Source organism: Hippocampus bargibanti, linkage group LG03 (assembly GCF_051943395.1).
Source record: "Hippocampus bargibanti isolate YZ-2025 linkage group LG03, ASM5194339v1, whole genome shotgun sequence".
NCBI lineage: Eukaryota > Metazoa > Chordata > Actinopteri > Syngnathiformes > Syngnathidae > Hippocampus > Hippocampus bargibanti.
Window position 1 is genome coordinate 9,161,709 of NC_142736.1, and position 15,000 is coordinate 9,176,708.

At 40.7% G+C, this 15,000-nt stretch overlaps 2 protein-coding genes across 11 annotated transcripts in view; one reads left to right on the forward strand and one right to left on the reverse strand.

The window, feature by feature from the left end:
* The window catches only part of ppfia1 (PTPRF interacting protein alpha 1), a 91,310-nt gene that overhangs the window by 58,089 nt on the left and 18,221 nt on the right, over positions 1–15,000 (forward strand). For 3 of the 10 annotated variants that reach the window (XM_088991818.1, XM_088991819.1, XM_088991817.1), the window contains exons 15-25: positions 1–98; positions 190–421; positions 3,644–3,673; positions 5,249–5,373; positions 5,481–5,650; positions 12,412–12,505; positions 12,860–12,871; positions 13,713–13,794; positions 13,896–14,096; positions 14,299–14,361; positions 14,780–14,806. The exon at positions 1–98 is cut by the window's left edge and continues 126 nt beyond it. In XM_088991818.1, coding sequence (XP_088847944.1) covers positions 1–98; positions 190–421; positions 3,644–3,673; positions 5,249–5,373; positions 5,481–5,650; positions 12,412–12,505; positions 12,860–12,871; positions 13,713–13,794; positions 13,896–14,096; positions 14,299–14,361; positions 14,780–14,806 — 1,134 coding nt within the window. The remainder of the gene's footprint in view (positions 99–189; positions 422–3,643; positions 3,674–5,248; positions 5,374–5,480; positions 5,651–12,411; positions 12,506–12,859; positions 12,872–13,712; positions 13,795–13,895; positions 14,097–14,298; positions 14,362–14,779; positions 14,807–15,000) is intronic. The other 7 variants (XM_088991822.1, XM_088991820.1, XM_088991827.1 and 4 more) reach the window with 5 other exon arrangements.
* The window catches only part of LOC148900233 (uncharacterized), a 236,690-nt gene that overhangs the window by 10,398 nt on the left and 211,292 nt on the right, over positions 1–15,000 (reverse strand). The window lies entirely within an intron of this gene.

Here is a 15,000-nt window from a genome sequence, read left to right on the forward strand (position 1 = left end):
AGCTCTGTTGACCTTCTGTCCCCTAGTGGTCAGGCAGATGCACAGACTCTGGCCTTAATGCTGCAGGAGCAGCTTGATGCTATCAACAATGAAATTAGGTATTTCAGCTAGGCAGAAACAACCACCACAAATTCATGATTCTGTTCCAGTGTGATTCACGAGTATTTGTTGACTTCTTTATATCTTTAGAATAATTCAAGAAGAGAAAGAAAACACAGCAATCCGGGCTGAGGAAATTGAGTGCAGGGTGGGCAGCGGCGACAGCCTTGGAGGACGTTTCCGCTCTATGAGCTCCTTGCCACCCTCACTGTGTGCAGGATCTCCTATTGGCAGCTCTCCTCCAGGCTCTGGACACTCAACACCAAGACGCATTCCTCACAGCCCTCACAGAGAATTAGACCGGATGGGTGTCATGACCCTGGTAAGACTTGAACTTGTGTTCTTTATTTATTTATTTCTTTATTTATTTACCCATGCACCTCTCTGATTAACAGCTGTGAGATTCAACAAAATAACAAGTACACGCATTTTCATCTACTTTAAGCCCTCAGTTATTTATCACATTTATCGATTCAGAGTTTGTAAATATTGTCAGCGCACACCATTTTATTCCAAGCGCGGCATCTGGCAAATACAGCGACCAGGATTGATTCTTTTTCATAACATATCTCTCACAAAGTTTAAGCAGGTAATAAACAAAACTGCATTGTTTCTGTCATGGTGGCTTGAAATGCCTGTGCGTGCGTGCGTACGCGCGCGCACGTTTGTTGTGTGTGTGTGTGGGAGGGGGCTCTTTTTTTGTTGTTGTTGATGTTGAAGTAAAAGAACATGAACATGATTGACTTGGGATATGAGATGGTGTGCTGTACTGACAAGGTTCCACTGATAAGGGAACTGCCACTGCACCAGTATTTCTTAAAACTGTGAGGTCAAGTAGACACGTTTTCACTTTAAAGCTGGGTGCATCTTCCACTTGCTCAAGTAAGGCTGGCATTCATGTCATACCCTGTTTTTTCACTTTAATTGCTATTTATTTTTCAGGGACCTGTAGTAAAATGTTTGTCATGGTCTTTTTTTATTTGATCAGTTAGCATTTGGTGACTGGCCAATTGCAGATCATAACATAGACCATAACAGCGCTAGATGTTTTCTGTAAATACAGTAGTGTGGCCTCATAGCAGTAATGTACCTGGCCAATGGATTCATATAAGGAACAAAAGTGTCTTTAAATCTTTGTAGTGTAATAGCTGTTGAGACTTCCACAAACAAATGTTTTGTGAATCACTTATCCCCTCGGTTATTTCATTGACTGAAATAATGCCGCTACACCCTCAAATACCTCTCACAGTGATTTTGGCTGCTGCCTGCAGTGGACGTGTCAACTTCACTTATTCATTTATGTATTTGAATAGAATAAAATGAAAAGATTCAGAGGCAATGAAACCGCAGTAAAGATTAAAATATTTTAGAAACACTAATTTTGTGCTTTTTTTAGAGGGGAAATTAACCCGTTTCGGTGTAATTAAACAAGGTGGCTTCATTCCGCATCTTCAAGTCTGTAGCTATGTACCGTATTGTCAGGTACTTGCAAATCTCTTTACATTTCCTTACTTTCACACTATGACGGGTGCAGTCTGCCTATAGTCCTAAAAGTTTTTTTTTCTTTTTTCTTTTTTTTTGGTGGGGGGTGTTGTCGTCTGCCGTATTGGTCTCCAGGTCGGTTGTGGCAATCAGATTTTTCAGGAATCAATGAGCTGCAAGAATTCTGGAGTATTCATATGACTTGGGGGCTACTAATGTTTCCTCTTGTTTCAAATTTACAAATTAGGACCTAAATGTATTTTTGTTTCTTGGTTTTATGCACATCATTACCTATTTAAATATCTAGAAACATTGATGAATACGATTCATAATGACCTACTTTTTTTTCCACACTCACAAATGCAGAATATTGCAGCTGTGACACAGCAACATGGCCTTCAGCAATAGGATAATGATAGTGATTTTAGTGTGTGCATCTTGTTTGAGAGAAGATGTTGGAACAGCGGCAGTTGCTTTCAGTAAGTACTGCACAACACGAGAAGTTAGTTGGTGGAAAGTGAACCTCCATGCCGTGTCATTACAGGCATCATAACCCATCTGAGATTCTCAGAGTAGACAATTGAGAGCTCGATTTTTACCAGTGCTGTTTATAACAAGTGGTGATGCGACAAAAAAGGCCTGGAAAAAAACTAATTTGTTCTCTGTACTGTATTTACAAACTCAATTCCAATGGAGTTGGGCCATTGTGTTGAATACAAATAAAAACAATACACCAATTCATGTTCCACCAACACTTCAAAGAAAATAGATTAAATGTTCAAACTGATAAACTTGCTACTCGTTCCCAAAAAACGGGACAGGATCATTTTCACCACTCTGTTACATGGTCTTTTCTTTTTAAAACATTCAATCAACGTTTGGTCACTGAGGACACCACTTTTCCAATTGCTGTGTGTTATGGCCCTTTTATGACGGAATCCCGAAATTCTTTGCAATATCCAATTGCAATTGTTTAGGAACGTTGTCTTGTCCTGACACAGCATAACTATTTTTTGTTGTTCGCAACGAGGTGAATATTGCCGCATCTTTGCTTGTGAATCAAGCTCCTTTCATCCATCCAACTGCATACAGGTTGGTGGATAAAAGCATATCATTTGCAAAATATTTTTAAAATGTATGTTCAACGCAACGTCTCAACTCCTTGGAATTGAGTTAGTAAATACCGTACAGAAGAACACAAGATGAGGTGTGTTGTTTGTAGTTAAGTTGCTTTTGAAATATGTACCTCAGAAATAATTGCCAGCGCTGTAATACGGAGCGCTTGTCAATTTGGTACTGTTAACTCACCACCGCTAAAGCTGTTTGGAATCCCCTTGTTCTAAACAAAGGGACATCATAGAAAGCAAAATTTTGGTTGATTAGATTTACTTTTCTGCTCACCCCTCAATTTCCACTTCCTCTTTCCCTTTTATAGCTCACTAATCTGTACCATGCCCTGACCTTACAATGTTGAGTCGAGAGAAGGAAATTAATGATTCCCTATTTTGCTCTTGGGGCAAAACTAACTTCCACAGAAATGTGGCAGGCTGATGGTTTATTTGTTCTGCTTATGCCAGGCCTCTATGGAATGCAGGAGGGAGGGGTGAGTGGAAAGCCGACTTTAAGGCGAATAATGAAAAAAGACGAGACTGCTCTCGCCTATACATATGTAATAAGACTTTGACCATGTGGTGCAGTGACATGTATAGCAGCTAGCCACCTAGCTCACATTTTTGTTTTTGTTTTCTTCCTCACCCACCCCAAAATTTGCTTGCCTGCTCAGAGGGTTTTTTGAGCTTGACTGCACCTATCCAATTGTTCTGACTTTCTGGAACTTTCAACTTGGTGTTTGTTGTGTTCTTGACTCACCTGTGATTTTAATACGCTATTCATATCAGTCAATGACTATGCTCTTTCTTGGTGTTTGTTTGGTTAGTCAACGCAAACGGGAGCTACTCATGTGTTTCTCTTGGGGTGTTTGCGCATAGCTTGTTTCCACTGGTGTTCTGTCTTGCTTCTCACTAACTGCTTTCTCCTGTCTTTTTTTTACACCATGCTTCAGCCTAGTGACCTGCGCAAGCACCGCAGGAAGGTAAACTCTAATCTCACTGCACTGCCTCACTCTGGAACTTTCTGGAACCAAATGTGTTGAGCTTTAGTTCTTCCTATTTCTTCACAGTGATGTACAGTGGAACCCGGCTAGTTTTGTTTCCAAATTATTTTTAAGCCTACCTTCTTTGTGATGGAGAAATCACAGAATGGTGATTTTGTTCTGTGGCATCTCATTAATTAAGACAACAAATGGTTAATTTTGGCTTTCAAAAAGGCTTTCACTGAAACTTTTTGCAGTAGAGGTGCACACGTTGGCGAGTTTTGCCAATACCCACGCACAGTCCCCCCCAATCCCTTCCCACAACTTGTTTATCCAATCAAAAAAAACAACTATATATATATATATATATATATATATATATATATATATATATATATATATATATATATATATATATATATATATATATATATACAGTAAAGTCTCGTTATATCGATATTCAAGGGAGTCCGAAAAAAATATCGATATAACCGGGACTATCGATATATCCGACCCTGTTTGCATGTAATTTTCTCCGTGCGTGCATAGAAATAGTATCGATATAACCGGGACTATCGATATATCCGATAACGAGACTTTACTATATATATATATATATATATATATATATATATATATATATATATATATATATATATATATTATGAGTTGTGTTGTGTTACGGGTGAGGCTTCAAGTAAAGAGTTCAGTGCCTGTGTCTGCTGCAGTTGATTTGATTCACAATAATTTTGCCAAACTAGGACTAAACATGTCTTCAAAAACAGTGGTGATATGTAATAACAGCTTAGCAAAGCTGTGATAAATAGTATCACTTACCATAAACTGCCACTTTGTGAGGCCTTGAGCCATTCTAATGCAATCTCAACCTCTGAAGCAGTGGTGTTTCCCACCGAGCCGCACCAGGATTATCTGCACCGATATCAAGGGTCGGCAACCTTTATGACTCAAAGAGCCATTTGGACGCATTTCCCACAGAAAAGAAAACACTGGGAGCCACAAAATCATTTTGACATTTAAAATGAAGACACCACTGGATCTTTTCATCATCGTTTTTTACCTTTATATATGCATAAACTATAGTGTGTTGCATTTATGAATCAATGAACTGTTACAGAGAAGCGAAATTACATTTCTGCATGCAACAAAAACATTTGAAACTCTGAAAAAAAGATGTTGGGTTGAAGATTACTTTCAAATATAATACTCAATGTCTATTTGAAAAAAAAAGAATATTTGCAAAATGGCAAATACAATATTTATCACCTGGTTAATGTGATTCCTGCTCCTGCACCTCAGCGCACAGCCTCTGCACATCAGGACTCGTCACCAACTCAAAAACAAGACTTCTTGAATATTCAGCGCAAGTCTTAAAACGTAAAATATAGCTACTACGGACACAACTTGTCCGGAGACGTCGGTTGTCCTTTAAGCGTTGGTGTATTTTCTGTGATATTCTGTTTCACAGCCTCAGTGTAAGTACTTACATTTTACTTCTGGCTGGAACAGTGAAATTAGAGTGCTGAAGATCATTAATTTCTTCTGACGTTGATACAGCCGGCTCAGGACGACAAAACCACTATCCAGTGTGAGACATCACCCCCCACCACCCCACGCTCTATGCGTCTAAACAGGGAAGCAGGTCATGCTGCCAGCCACGAGGACATAAGAGACATTCGAGGGTCAGCGTTCTCCTTGTCACTTAAAACATATTTTATACATAGAGTTTGACGTGAAAGTAGGAAGTCTTTTGTCATTTATCTGTTGAATGCCTTTTTGGAATTTCCAGTCTTGGTGTGCAAGATGGGCAGGGTAGCAACCCAAGCAGCAGTAACAGCAGCCAGGACTCTCTCAACAAGGCTGCCAAGAAGAAGAGCATAAAGTCTTCCATTGGACGCCTTTTTGGGAAGAAGGAGAAGGGCCGGCCAAACATTCCTGGAAAGGACTCTCCCAGTCAAGGTGAGGGAGTAGTGCAATTAACAGTGTTACAATTCCTGCTTTGCTTTATTTTGCAGCAGACCCCTCCTACCACCACCACCATAATATACTGTCCATCATATGATTTGAGTAAACTAAACGTGAATTCTTCTCATTCTATATCGCACATGACATGCAGGGCATTTGGCCGTGTGCCTCAACCACTCAATACATACTCATCATATCTCAGGAAGAAATGTAGCCGCACACTACTGTGTATTTATTTTGTGCATTACACAAATAACCAGAGAACAGACACGCATTGCACTCGCGCACGCAAGGAGCGGTGTCGGAGTCGATGATCACTTCTCCTCTTGAAGTTTAAAGGACAACCGACGTCACTTTTTTGTTTCTTAACTGACATCAGAAAAACGTTTTATAGCATCTAAAACACCCAAAACACGCAGTATGATATTTTTATTCAAATTCAAAACACAAATAAAAATGACTTAAAGTGTTCAAAATCTGCCAAAAATTGAGCTGCGAATTGGGCATTTTCAGAAAGTCCCGCCCCTAGTTCGTGATGTCACGCCAGGACGTCTTGCATTGCTGGAGAATGAAAACAATGGCTTCAGATTCGGAGAATATGCTTTCTTGTTACACCTCCAGTTATGAATATGAGTCAAATAGTTCTGAAGAGGAAATCATACATGTTTGCAATCGATTAAAATAATTTATTCCATGCCATTTTGAGGCAACATTGGGGAGAAACGATCACCAGAAAAGAGGCACAAAATGGCAACCTCCTGTGGCCACCTCCGTTACCACAGGCTGATAAATTCCTTATATGGAGCTTGGACACCCTCTTCTGGCGGCTTTTGGGTGCAACACAAGGTTTGCAGACCAAACAATACAGCAAAATACATTGACGTGATGGAAGGACTGCTACAATGTCTTTTTTTTTCGGTCAGGGGCGTTCCTTTAGTGACGTCACGTACAGACTCGTCACCAACTCAAAAACAAGACTTCCTGAATATTCAGCGCGAGTCTTAAAACGTAAAATATAGCTATATGCGGTGGAATCTTTTTAAAATACGCTCAGTAGAAGTCATTTGAAGCCATTTTACAAATTATGGACAGAACTTGTCCGGATACGTCTGTTGTCCTTTAAACTGTGCTAAAATGGCAAAAAATTGAGCTGCGAATTGGGCATTTCCAGAAAGTCCCGCCCCCAATTCGTGACATAACGCCAAGACAGCTTGCCTTGCTCGAGAATCAAAACAAATTGCTTCAGATTCGGAGAAGATGCTTTCTTGTAACTCATTCAGTTATGAATATGATTCAAATCGTTCTGAAGAAGAAAGCATAAATGTTTGCAATTGATTAAAGAAGTTCTTCCGGGTCATTTTGAGGCGTCAGGAATGATGTGTAGCGTCCCAGAAAATGCAGAAGATGGTGACAAAGCTCCTTTGGAAATGGGCTGATTTGTCTGCTGAGAATTTGTGTCAACAGATATCAAATACAGTGGGGTCTTGGTGTGTGTGTGGCGAAAAGTGTGTATCCCAAAATTAATTTCCCATAGGAAACCATTAAAATGAGAATAATCCGTTCCCAGGTCTCCATAAAATATAATAAAACTAAATAAGCCTTAAAACTACACACAACATATCTTATTCTATGTCTAATAAATATGCTATTGTATTGTAATGAAAGAAATAGACTCCACTGTATAATAAAGTCACGTTATTTACATTTGTGATGGTCGTTGATGGCTCTTAATTGACACCCGTTGCTTTCTGACTTGTAAGGTCTTATGAAACTGAGGCCTCACATTATCTAATGGGTTGAAAGCGATCATTCATGGCTGCTCAGGGTGTTGATAGCAGAGGATGGTTAAATCAGCAGGAAGGAAGCCAGGTGTTGAACAGAATAAGTTAGTTTAATCTTGTAGACAGTAGGGGCATCGTGGGGTGTCGGCCGAGGAGGTACAGAAAGAAAAGAGGAAGCAGGAAGAGGCCCGAAAGACCGCTGGGAAAGCATTTATAAGACGGACATAATAGGATGTGACGTAATAGGATGTGACATCATGTAAAGGAAGGCAGGATATGACGTATCAGGAAGTCCAAAACATAAACAAACGATGTAAAAGAGATTTTTAAAGATGTTCGTATAGCGAATTACCCCAACATTATCATAATAGGATGTGACATCATGTAAAGCAGGGGTGTTAAAGTCATTTTTTGCCGCAGGCCACATTGTAGTTATGGTTTCCTCTCGAGGGCCGTTATGAATTTGGGGAACCCATTAGATTGTTTAAATCCCTCAAATATTACATATAGAGCACACAGCAAATTAATGAATAACTCGTTTTCAAATCTAAAGTCAAGAATAATGACTTTTATTGTGGTTGACATCCAAAAATATGAAATTTTGGCTCAGATTTTAGCAATCATCATGGAATTTAACAACTTTGATTTGCTTTCGCGGGCCGAAAAAAATGATGTGGCGGGCCGGATTTGGCCCGCGGGCCTTGACTTTGATGTAAAGGAAGGCAGGATATGACGTATCAGGAAGTCCAAAACATAAACAAACGATACAAAAGAGATGTTTAAAGATGTTCGTATAGCGAATTACCCCAACATTATCATTCATCATGTTGATTATTCTCATAGCCACAGTCTTTCCTGGATGGAACTGTTCAATAAAAGCCTGCACAACACAAATTAGTCCATGCTGCTTTCTAGGATCGAAGGGTAACATCAAGCCTTTTCTATCAGCTGAACATGATACTGCCACGCTCCGAGCGTGACAGGGATAGCTGACTCGGCGGAATGTTGATAAAATGGGTTGGATTCCTAAGCAAGCGGCAGAGACGTCGGTGCTGGCAGAGGCTTTATTACAGCAAAAGGCGCGAGTCCGATGATTCCTTGGACCTGGATTGACACGACAAAAGAAGGCGGGTGGGGGCGTTCCGTGCAGCCTATCAAGCTAGGCAAAATAAAATGGCACGTGGGGGTGAAAAAAACTTGCGATCCCGGAAAGCAACAAACTTACGCGGTCGCGGCTAACAATCACCTCAGGCTAAGCAAACTCTTGTGCTGGCAAGTCCAAGACACTCGTGAGGCATCGTGATCATGTCACTGGTGAGGTGACAGCGACTCGTTTAAATGTCCCAGTATCGGTGATGAGGGGGATTGACAGCAGCTGGCGGAGGTCGGGAGCGCCGGCCCCGCCCCAGCTGTCAACTCGCACGTGACAAATTCGGTGTCATTAGTCTCGTGAAAGCATCGCGTAAATAACGCCTTTGTGTAAAGCTTTGTTGCGAAGGATGGTAGCAATGGTGGACTTAGCATATCGGTACCAGGCTCTTTATTTGTAGAATGGTAGTAGAAAGTTACTCTCAAGGAAGTGACAGGCTGAGATTCACATGAAAGCCTCGGTGCGCACCTGTGACGCCACAAACACACACCTTGTTCGTGTGTGTCAATGATCTGCTTCTTCTCCTCAACTGTAATTTTGTTTTGTGTCTTCTTCGGCTGAACACGAGCCTGGGGTGGGGTCTTTTTCGGTCCCATAACAGCAAAAGTATCAATGAAGACGATCAACGTGTGCACTCATAGAAAGGCGGTGTGGAAAGGTCAGCCGGCTGGGGCGCTGTTCAGTCGTGTGCTTTGGTGTTCTTCCGCCGAAGATTACTCCGCCAGCCGTGGTGGGGGGTGTGTATCCCGAAAAGTAGTGCTTAATCCAAGGTTTAATTTTCATAAATTTAACGTTCGTAAACCGAAAAGTTTGTAAGGCAAGGTGTTCCTAAACCGACGCCCCACTGTAGTTGTCTTGGTGCAACACACAATGATTCACCATCGCGTTATGTGTTTTCCTTCTAATTTCGCCATCAACACGAAGTTTCAGACCAAACAAAGTACCACAAAATGCATTGTGTGTCGCTTTCTCGGTCAGGGGCGTTCCCTCCGTGACGTGACGTCAGGAATCGTCACCAACTCAAAAACAAGACCTCCTGAATATTCAGCGCGAGTCTTAAAACGTAAAATATAGCTATATGCGGTGGAATCTTTGTAAAATACGCTCAGTAGAAGTCATTTGAAGTGATTTTACAAATTATGGACACAACTTGTCCAGAGGCGTCGGTTGTCCTTTAAGGGAGAAGTCACTTGTAAGTTCAAAGGCACCTCGACAGTAGTCATGAATGAATATTAGCATTTCTCCAATGAGTAAGAATGGTCTGTATTCTGATCTGCATTATTGGGAAAAATATAACGTCGATTACAATGACATGTGGAAAAGCATGACACATTTTGTTTTGTTTACCGTTCTTGCATACAGCTGCAATTGTTGTGAAAATGCTTTATCAATAATGTTGAGTTGACAGCATAAAAACGAATACCGGAACAAACCCTGAGCCATGACTGACAAGCACAATCTATTTTAGTGTTTCACATCGGTAATATAGGGTTAAATAAGCAGTAAATTTATGTATGTACATGCCAAAAGTCACCCCAGTTAATTTTAAGTATGCCTCAAAGCCTTTAATATATCCATACTAAGAGAACTGGGTTTACCCTTCTTGTGGAGGATGGTGGTGCACGCTCACCTTTTATTCCAAGGTGACAACAAAGTACTTGGACACATTTATTATACAGTGGTACCTCGGTTTTCGAACGACTCACAGTTCGAACAAATCGTAGTCCGAACAAAATATTTGAGATATTCTTGCTTCATAGTTCGAACAACAATCGGAGTTCGAACGCTGGTACGACGCGTGAGTGCGTACGCGAGGGTGGGATGCTGAGCGGCGTACGGGTGTATCCAACTGTTGTCGCTAGCGGTCGTGCTGCGTTTTGCTGTTGCGTTTAATACAGGTATACGAAGAGTTTTAGCCCCTAATCATCATGCCTCCAAAGAAAGTAAGTGCTGCTAAAAGTGACAAAAGAAAAGTAGTGCGTACAACTATTGCATTTAAGAAAGAAATAATCGCAAAATATGAAGGAGGTGTGTGAATGTCTGATCTGGCTAGAGCAGGGGTGCGCACACTTTTTTCAGCAAGGGAGCTACTTTTGAAATGACCAAGTCAAAATGATCTACTCATTATATTTATTTTGAAATATAGTGTAGATTATTGCAATTTATGTTGATGTATATCTGCATATGTTGCACAACACAACATAATTATGTCAATTGTTTGCCATTACCTGAGTTCACTCTGATAACTGGCAGACGAGACAACCGCACTGAAAATGTAATCGTGAAAAAAAGTCATCCTCTCATTCTGTTTTTTCTTCTTACTTGGTCCAGCTCTTCCACTTTTTTATACTCTATTTTACGTTTGAGGGGAAAAACCGAGCGAAAAATTTGGATGTAACTAACGACATCGTTGTTCACTTTGCAACGAACGGGCGTTGTTTGAGCTCGCAGTGAGTTCTCAATGAGATGTCATTTGATTGGTTCTCCGGTGTATCAATCAAATAAAGGGATGGCTGATTGGCTGACATCGATTTTTTTTCAAAAGAACTCCACTTGATTTGTTAAGCGTCAGTTCCTGACAATGTCACATCACCTTGTCTTGCGATCTACCAATAGTACCATGGAGATCGATTGGTCGATCACGATCGACGTATTGAGCACCCCTGGTAGGGAATACAGCATGGCGAAATCTACGAAAGAATAAGGGGGCTGTGAAATCTAGTGATGTGGCTATGGGAGTGAGAGCAAGTGTCATTGGATAGATATTTGAAGAGAAAAGAACATCCTGTAGCCGAGTCATCCGTAGCAAAGAGATTTGAACGTGTGAGCATTTCCTTCCTCCGTCCACCTGCGCCTTCTGCTGACCACCACAAAGGTAAAAAATCCTATTCATAATTCTTTTCTTTGCCATTTTGCTTAACACATTCTGAGATATACATTGCTTTTTATGTGTTGGTCAGCATTTTCATGTGCAATTTCATGCATAAAATAATGTATAAAATACTGTACTAAAAAGGTAAACATTCAGGGGGTTGGAACGGATTAAAATGATTTACATTATATGTAATGGGGAAAATGGTTTCGGTGTTCGAACAAATCGGTTTTCAAACAGGGTTCTGGAACGGATTATGGTCAAGAACCGAGGTACCACTGTATTTTCAAACATGTGGTTCATTTTATCTATTACAAAAAATATGCTTTTGAACAGGAGTGTCCAGGGCAGACATCTCCAAAGTCCGGCCCAGGGGCCAAATGTGGCGTGTGGTCAATTTTTATCGAGCCCGCAGCCTCCATCATAAAATCAATAACGTCTGGCCCTCATGTAGAATTAATACATTGGGCAGTAGCACCTACGTGAGCTAAGTGCATCCATGCCGAGGCTCAATTAGGAACACCAAATTAGTATATGAGTACAGGTACCATCTGACTTATGACCGGCTCGATTTACGACCACCTGTCTTCGGGGAGTAGGCAGTGGACACCCTGAACCAGTGTTCAGGCAATTGCAGGGAACACCAAGAAAAACAACCATAAACACTCACATTCACACCTGGGGACAATTTAAGACTGTTCAACCATGTTCTACCATGCATATTTTTGTAATAGAGGAGGGAGTCGCAGGGAGAACATGCAAACTCTACACAGGGAACCCATTATCTGCACTGTGATGTTGACACGCTAACCACTGGACCAGCAGGCCACCTTGGCCAAATTCATATTTTATTTTTTAATTTCCATTGCATTAAACAAGCCACACTCTAGGATAGAATTTAGCAATGTTGAAGTTCTCTCAGCAGCGCTGAACATCGTGTTTATGTTCTTAGCTGGAACTCCTGAAGCAGAGAGCTCACCTAAGGATGGCTTAGGAATTGGCACCATAGGAGGCCCTGCCGAAAAGAACAGAAAACTGCAGAAGAAGTAGGTGTCACTCGATTGTTGAAAGACTGCACATCACTCATTTCACACATATAATAGTGTGCATTGAAAAATGTTTAGACTTGCGCTCCTGCTACATTCAATGTTGTTTCATGTATGGACCACCTGGCTCACTGCTCACTCACATCAGTTGGTTATTATATTATTTCCATTCCACATACATTTATCAAGTGTAGTCACCTCCCATGTTTTCTTTTCACTTTTTTGGCGGTTATGTTGTGAATTTAATTCAATGTGTTATGACTTTAGGTATACTTAAGTATCAATTCATGTTGTTGTTTTGTTTTTTTGTTTGTTTTGCCAATTCCCCCTTTTTTATCCTCATTCTCTGTGTAGTCCAAAGACAGGGTAAGTTGATTCTTGATTAATTTTTCTTCCCACACTTGGGTCTTCGTGGCTGCGGTTCTTCAGAATGTCTGATCACTTTCCCTTACTACTCTTTACCTAACGTGAATGTGTGTGCTGATTTTGGTTCCAAAAGCATGACGGTTTGCGCAGAGGAAAAATGGCAATTTAACATTTTTCTATACAAACATGGCAGAATCCATAATCAATCAGTGCCTGAAAATGTCTTGCAGACAACCATTGTTGAAGCAATCTTTTTCCTAGTTTTGTTGAACTTTCGTGTGGATGTGTGAAGAACTGCGCCTTCTGGAGGTCATTTATATATTTAGCATAAATTACGAGAAGTTTCCACACCAGTGAGCAGGTTCCCGGACAGGGAATTGCCTTCCAGCTTTCTGAAGACTTTTAGTTACATGGCTCCTTATTCATGAACCAAAGCTGTATTTGGATTGAATATATTTTTACACTGATTGCTACGGTATCCTTGTCCTTAATAGTTCTCTTGATGCAGGCCGTGCCTCTTTTCCATTTAAGTGAAATGGTCTCACTACCATTTAACTTTCACGTACTTCATTAAATACTCTTCTGTTTGAACCTGCATAGCCATGGCTTTGAAAGGTCTTCAAGGGTTTTGACATGCTTCTGGGCTTCAAAGGCATTTGTGTTTTTTCACATTTTTCCAGATAAGAATGTCTTGTTTTCTTGCGCAGTGTGCCTCTCTTTGTTTTCCCTACTATGATACTAATATTTCTTTTTTTGCATAGGTGTGTGCGCTGCTTATATTGGGGTGAGTTTAGTTGAACTCAAATTCAATCTTGTTTTGAATAAAATATTTTTGTCTCAGGCACGAACTGTTAGATGAGGCACGCAGGCAGGGCCTGCCTTTTGCCCAATGGGATGGACCAACCGTTGTCGTTTGGCTGGAGGTACTACATTAATCTGAAAATTTGTTAGAACAGTTAACAATTGTATTATAACATTGTTTTTTAATGTGATGAATCTTTCTTATCGTTCATCCTTTGCCCAGCTGTGGGTGGGCATGCCAGCCTGGTATGTCGCCGCCTGTCGTGCAAACGTAAAGAGCGGAGCCATTATGTCAGCACTTTCCGACACTGAAATCCAGCGGGAGATTGGCATCAGCAACCCATTGCATCGTCTGAAACTTCGTCTTGCCATCCAGGAAATTATGTCGCTCACGAGTCCTTCTGCCCCTCCCACCTCCAGAACGGTATTTGTCTCATACAAAAATAACACACTCTTGAAAATTTCTCAATCCCACTGAGCATGGTAGTTGCACCGATTAACATTTTAAGCATTTCCTTTTGATTATAACAGCCAATGCTTCCTGGTCTTTTTCTCTTCTCTCCTTGCACCACTGTCCCATCTCTGCATATGTCACTCACTTGTGATTGGGGATGTCAAATGATCAGACCACAGGAAACGTTTGGGTCACCCATGAAGAAATGGAAAGTTTGGCAGCTACACCGCCCACGGTTAGTTTTTCCAGATAGGCTGAACAATGGTTTGTTTCTCATATCTTTGGTGACGATTAGGCCTGTTTCAAGTTGGCCAAAGTTGGCCTTATAAGTATGTTTGAAAAATTGATAAGGTAGTTTTGGCTTCATTGTGATGGGCCACTGTACATGGCCAAAAACAAACCAAAAACATTTTGAGCTATTTGGAACAATGTCTTATCCAAGATATATTGTCTAAATTTGCTTAGAATTCATTTAGGATTACTTTTAGGACTGTGTTGTCGTGTGTGTCTGCTTAGAATTAGTTTTGTCATTTTCTTTTACTTTGATTATTACATTAAAACATGACTTCCAGCTCTTCTAACCCAGCACTGCAGTCTCACTAACCCAGCATTTCTTTTCTCATCGCCATGCTCACTAACCATGCTAACACCAGGAGAATGACGAAAGTAGCTGGGCCCAGGTTTGAACATATGCTTGTCACCCTTCCACTTATCTTATGCTCAGTAACAAAATTGCCTCATGGGGAACAAAGAAAACTACCATATTTTGTTTCCTGACTTGTTGAATGAACACATAATATCAAATGAAGTCTTGTTTTCCATTTTTCTATTTAGAATTTTGATATGTAAAAGCATAGATGGCTTGTTCCAGTTC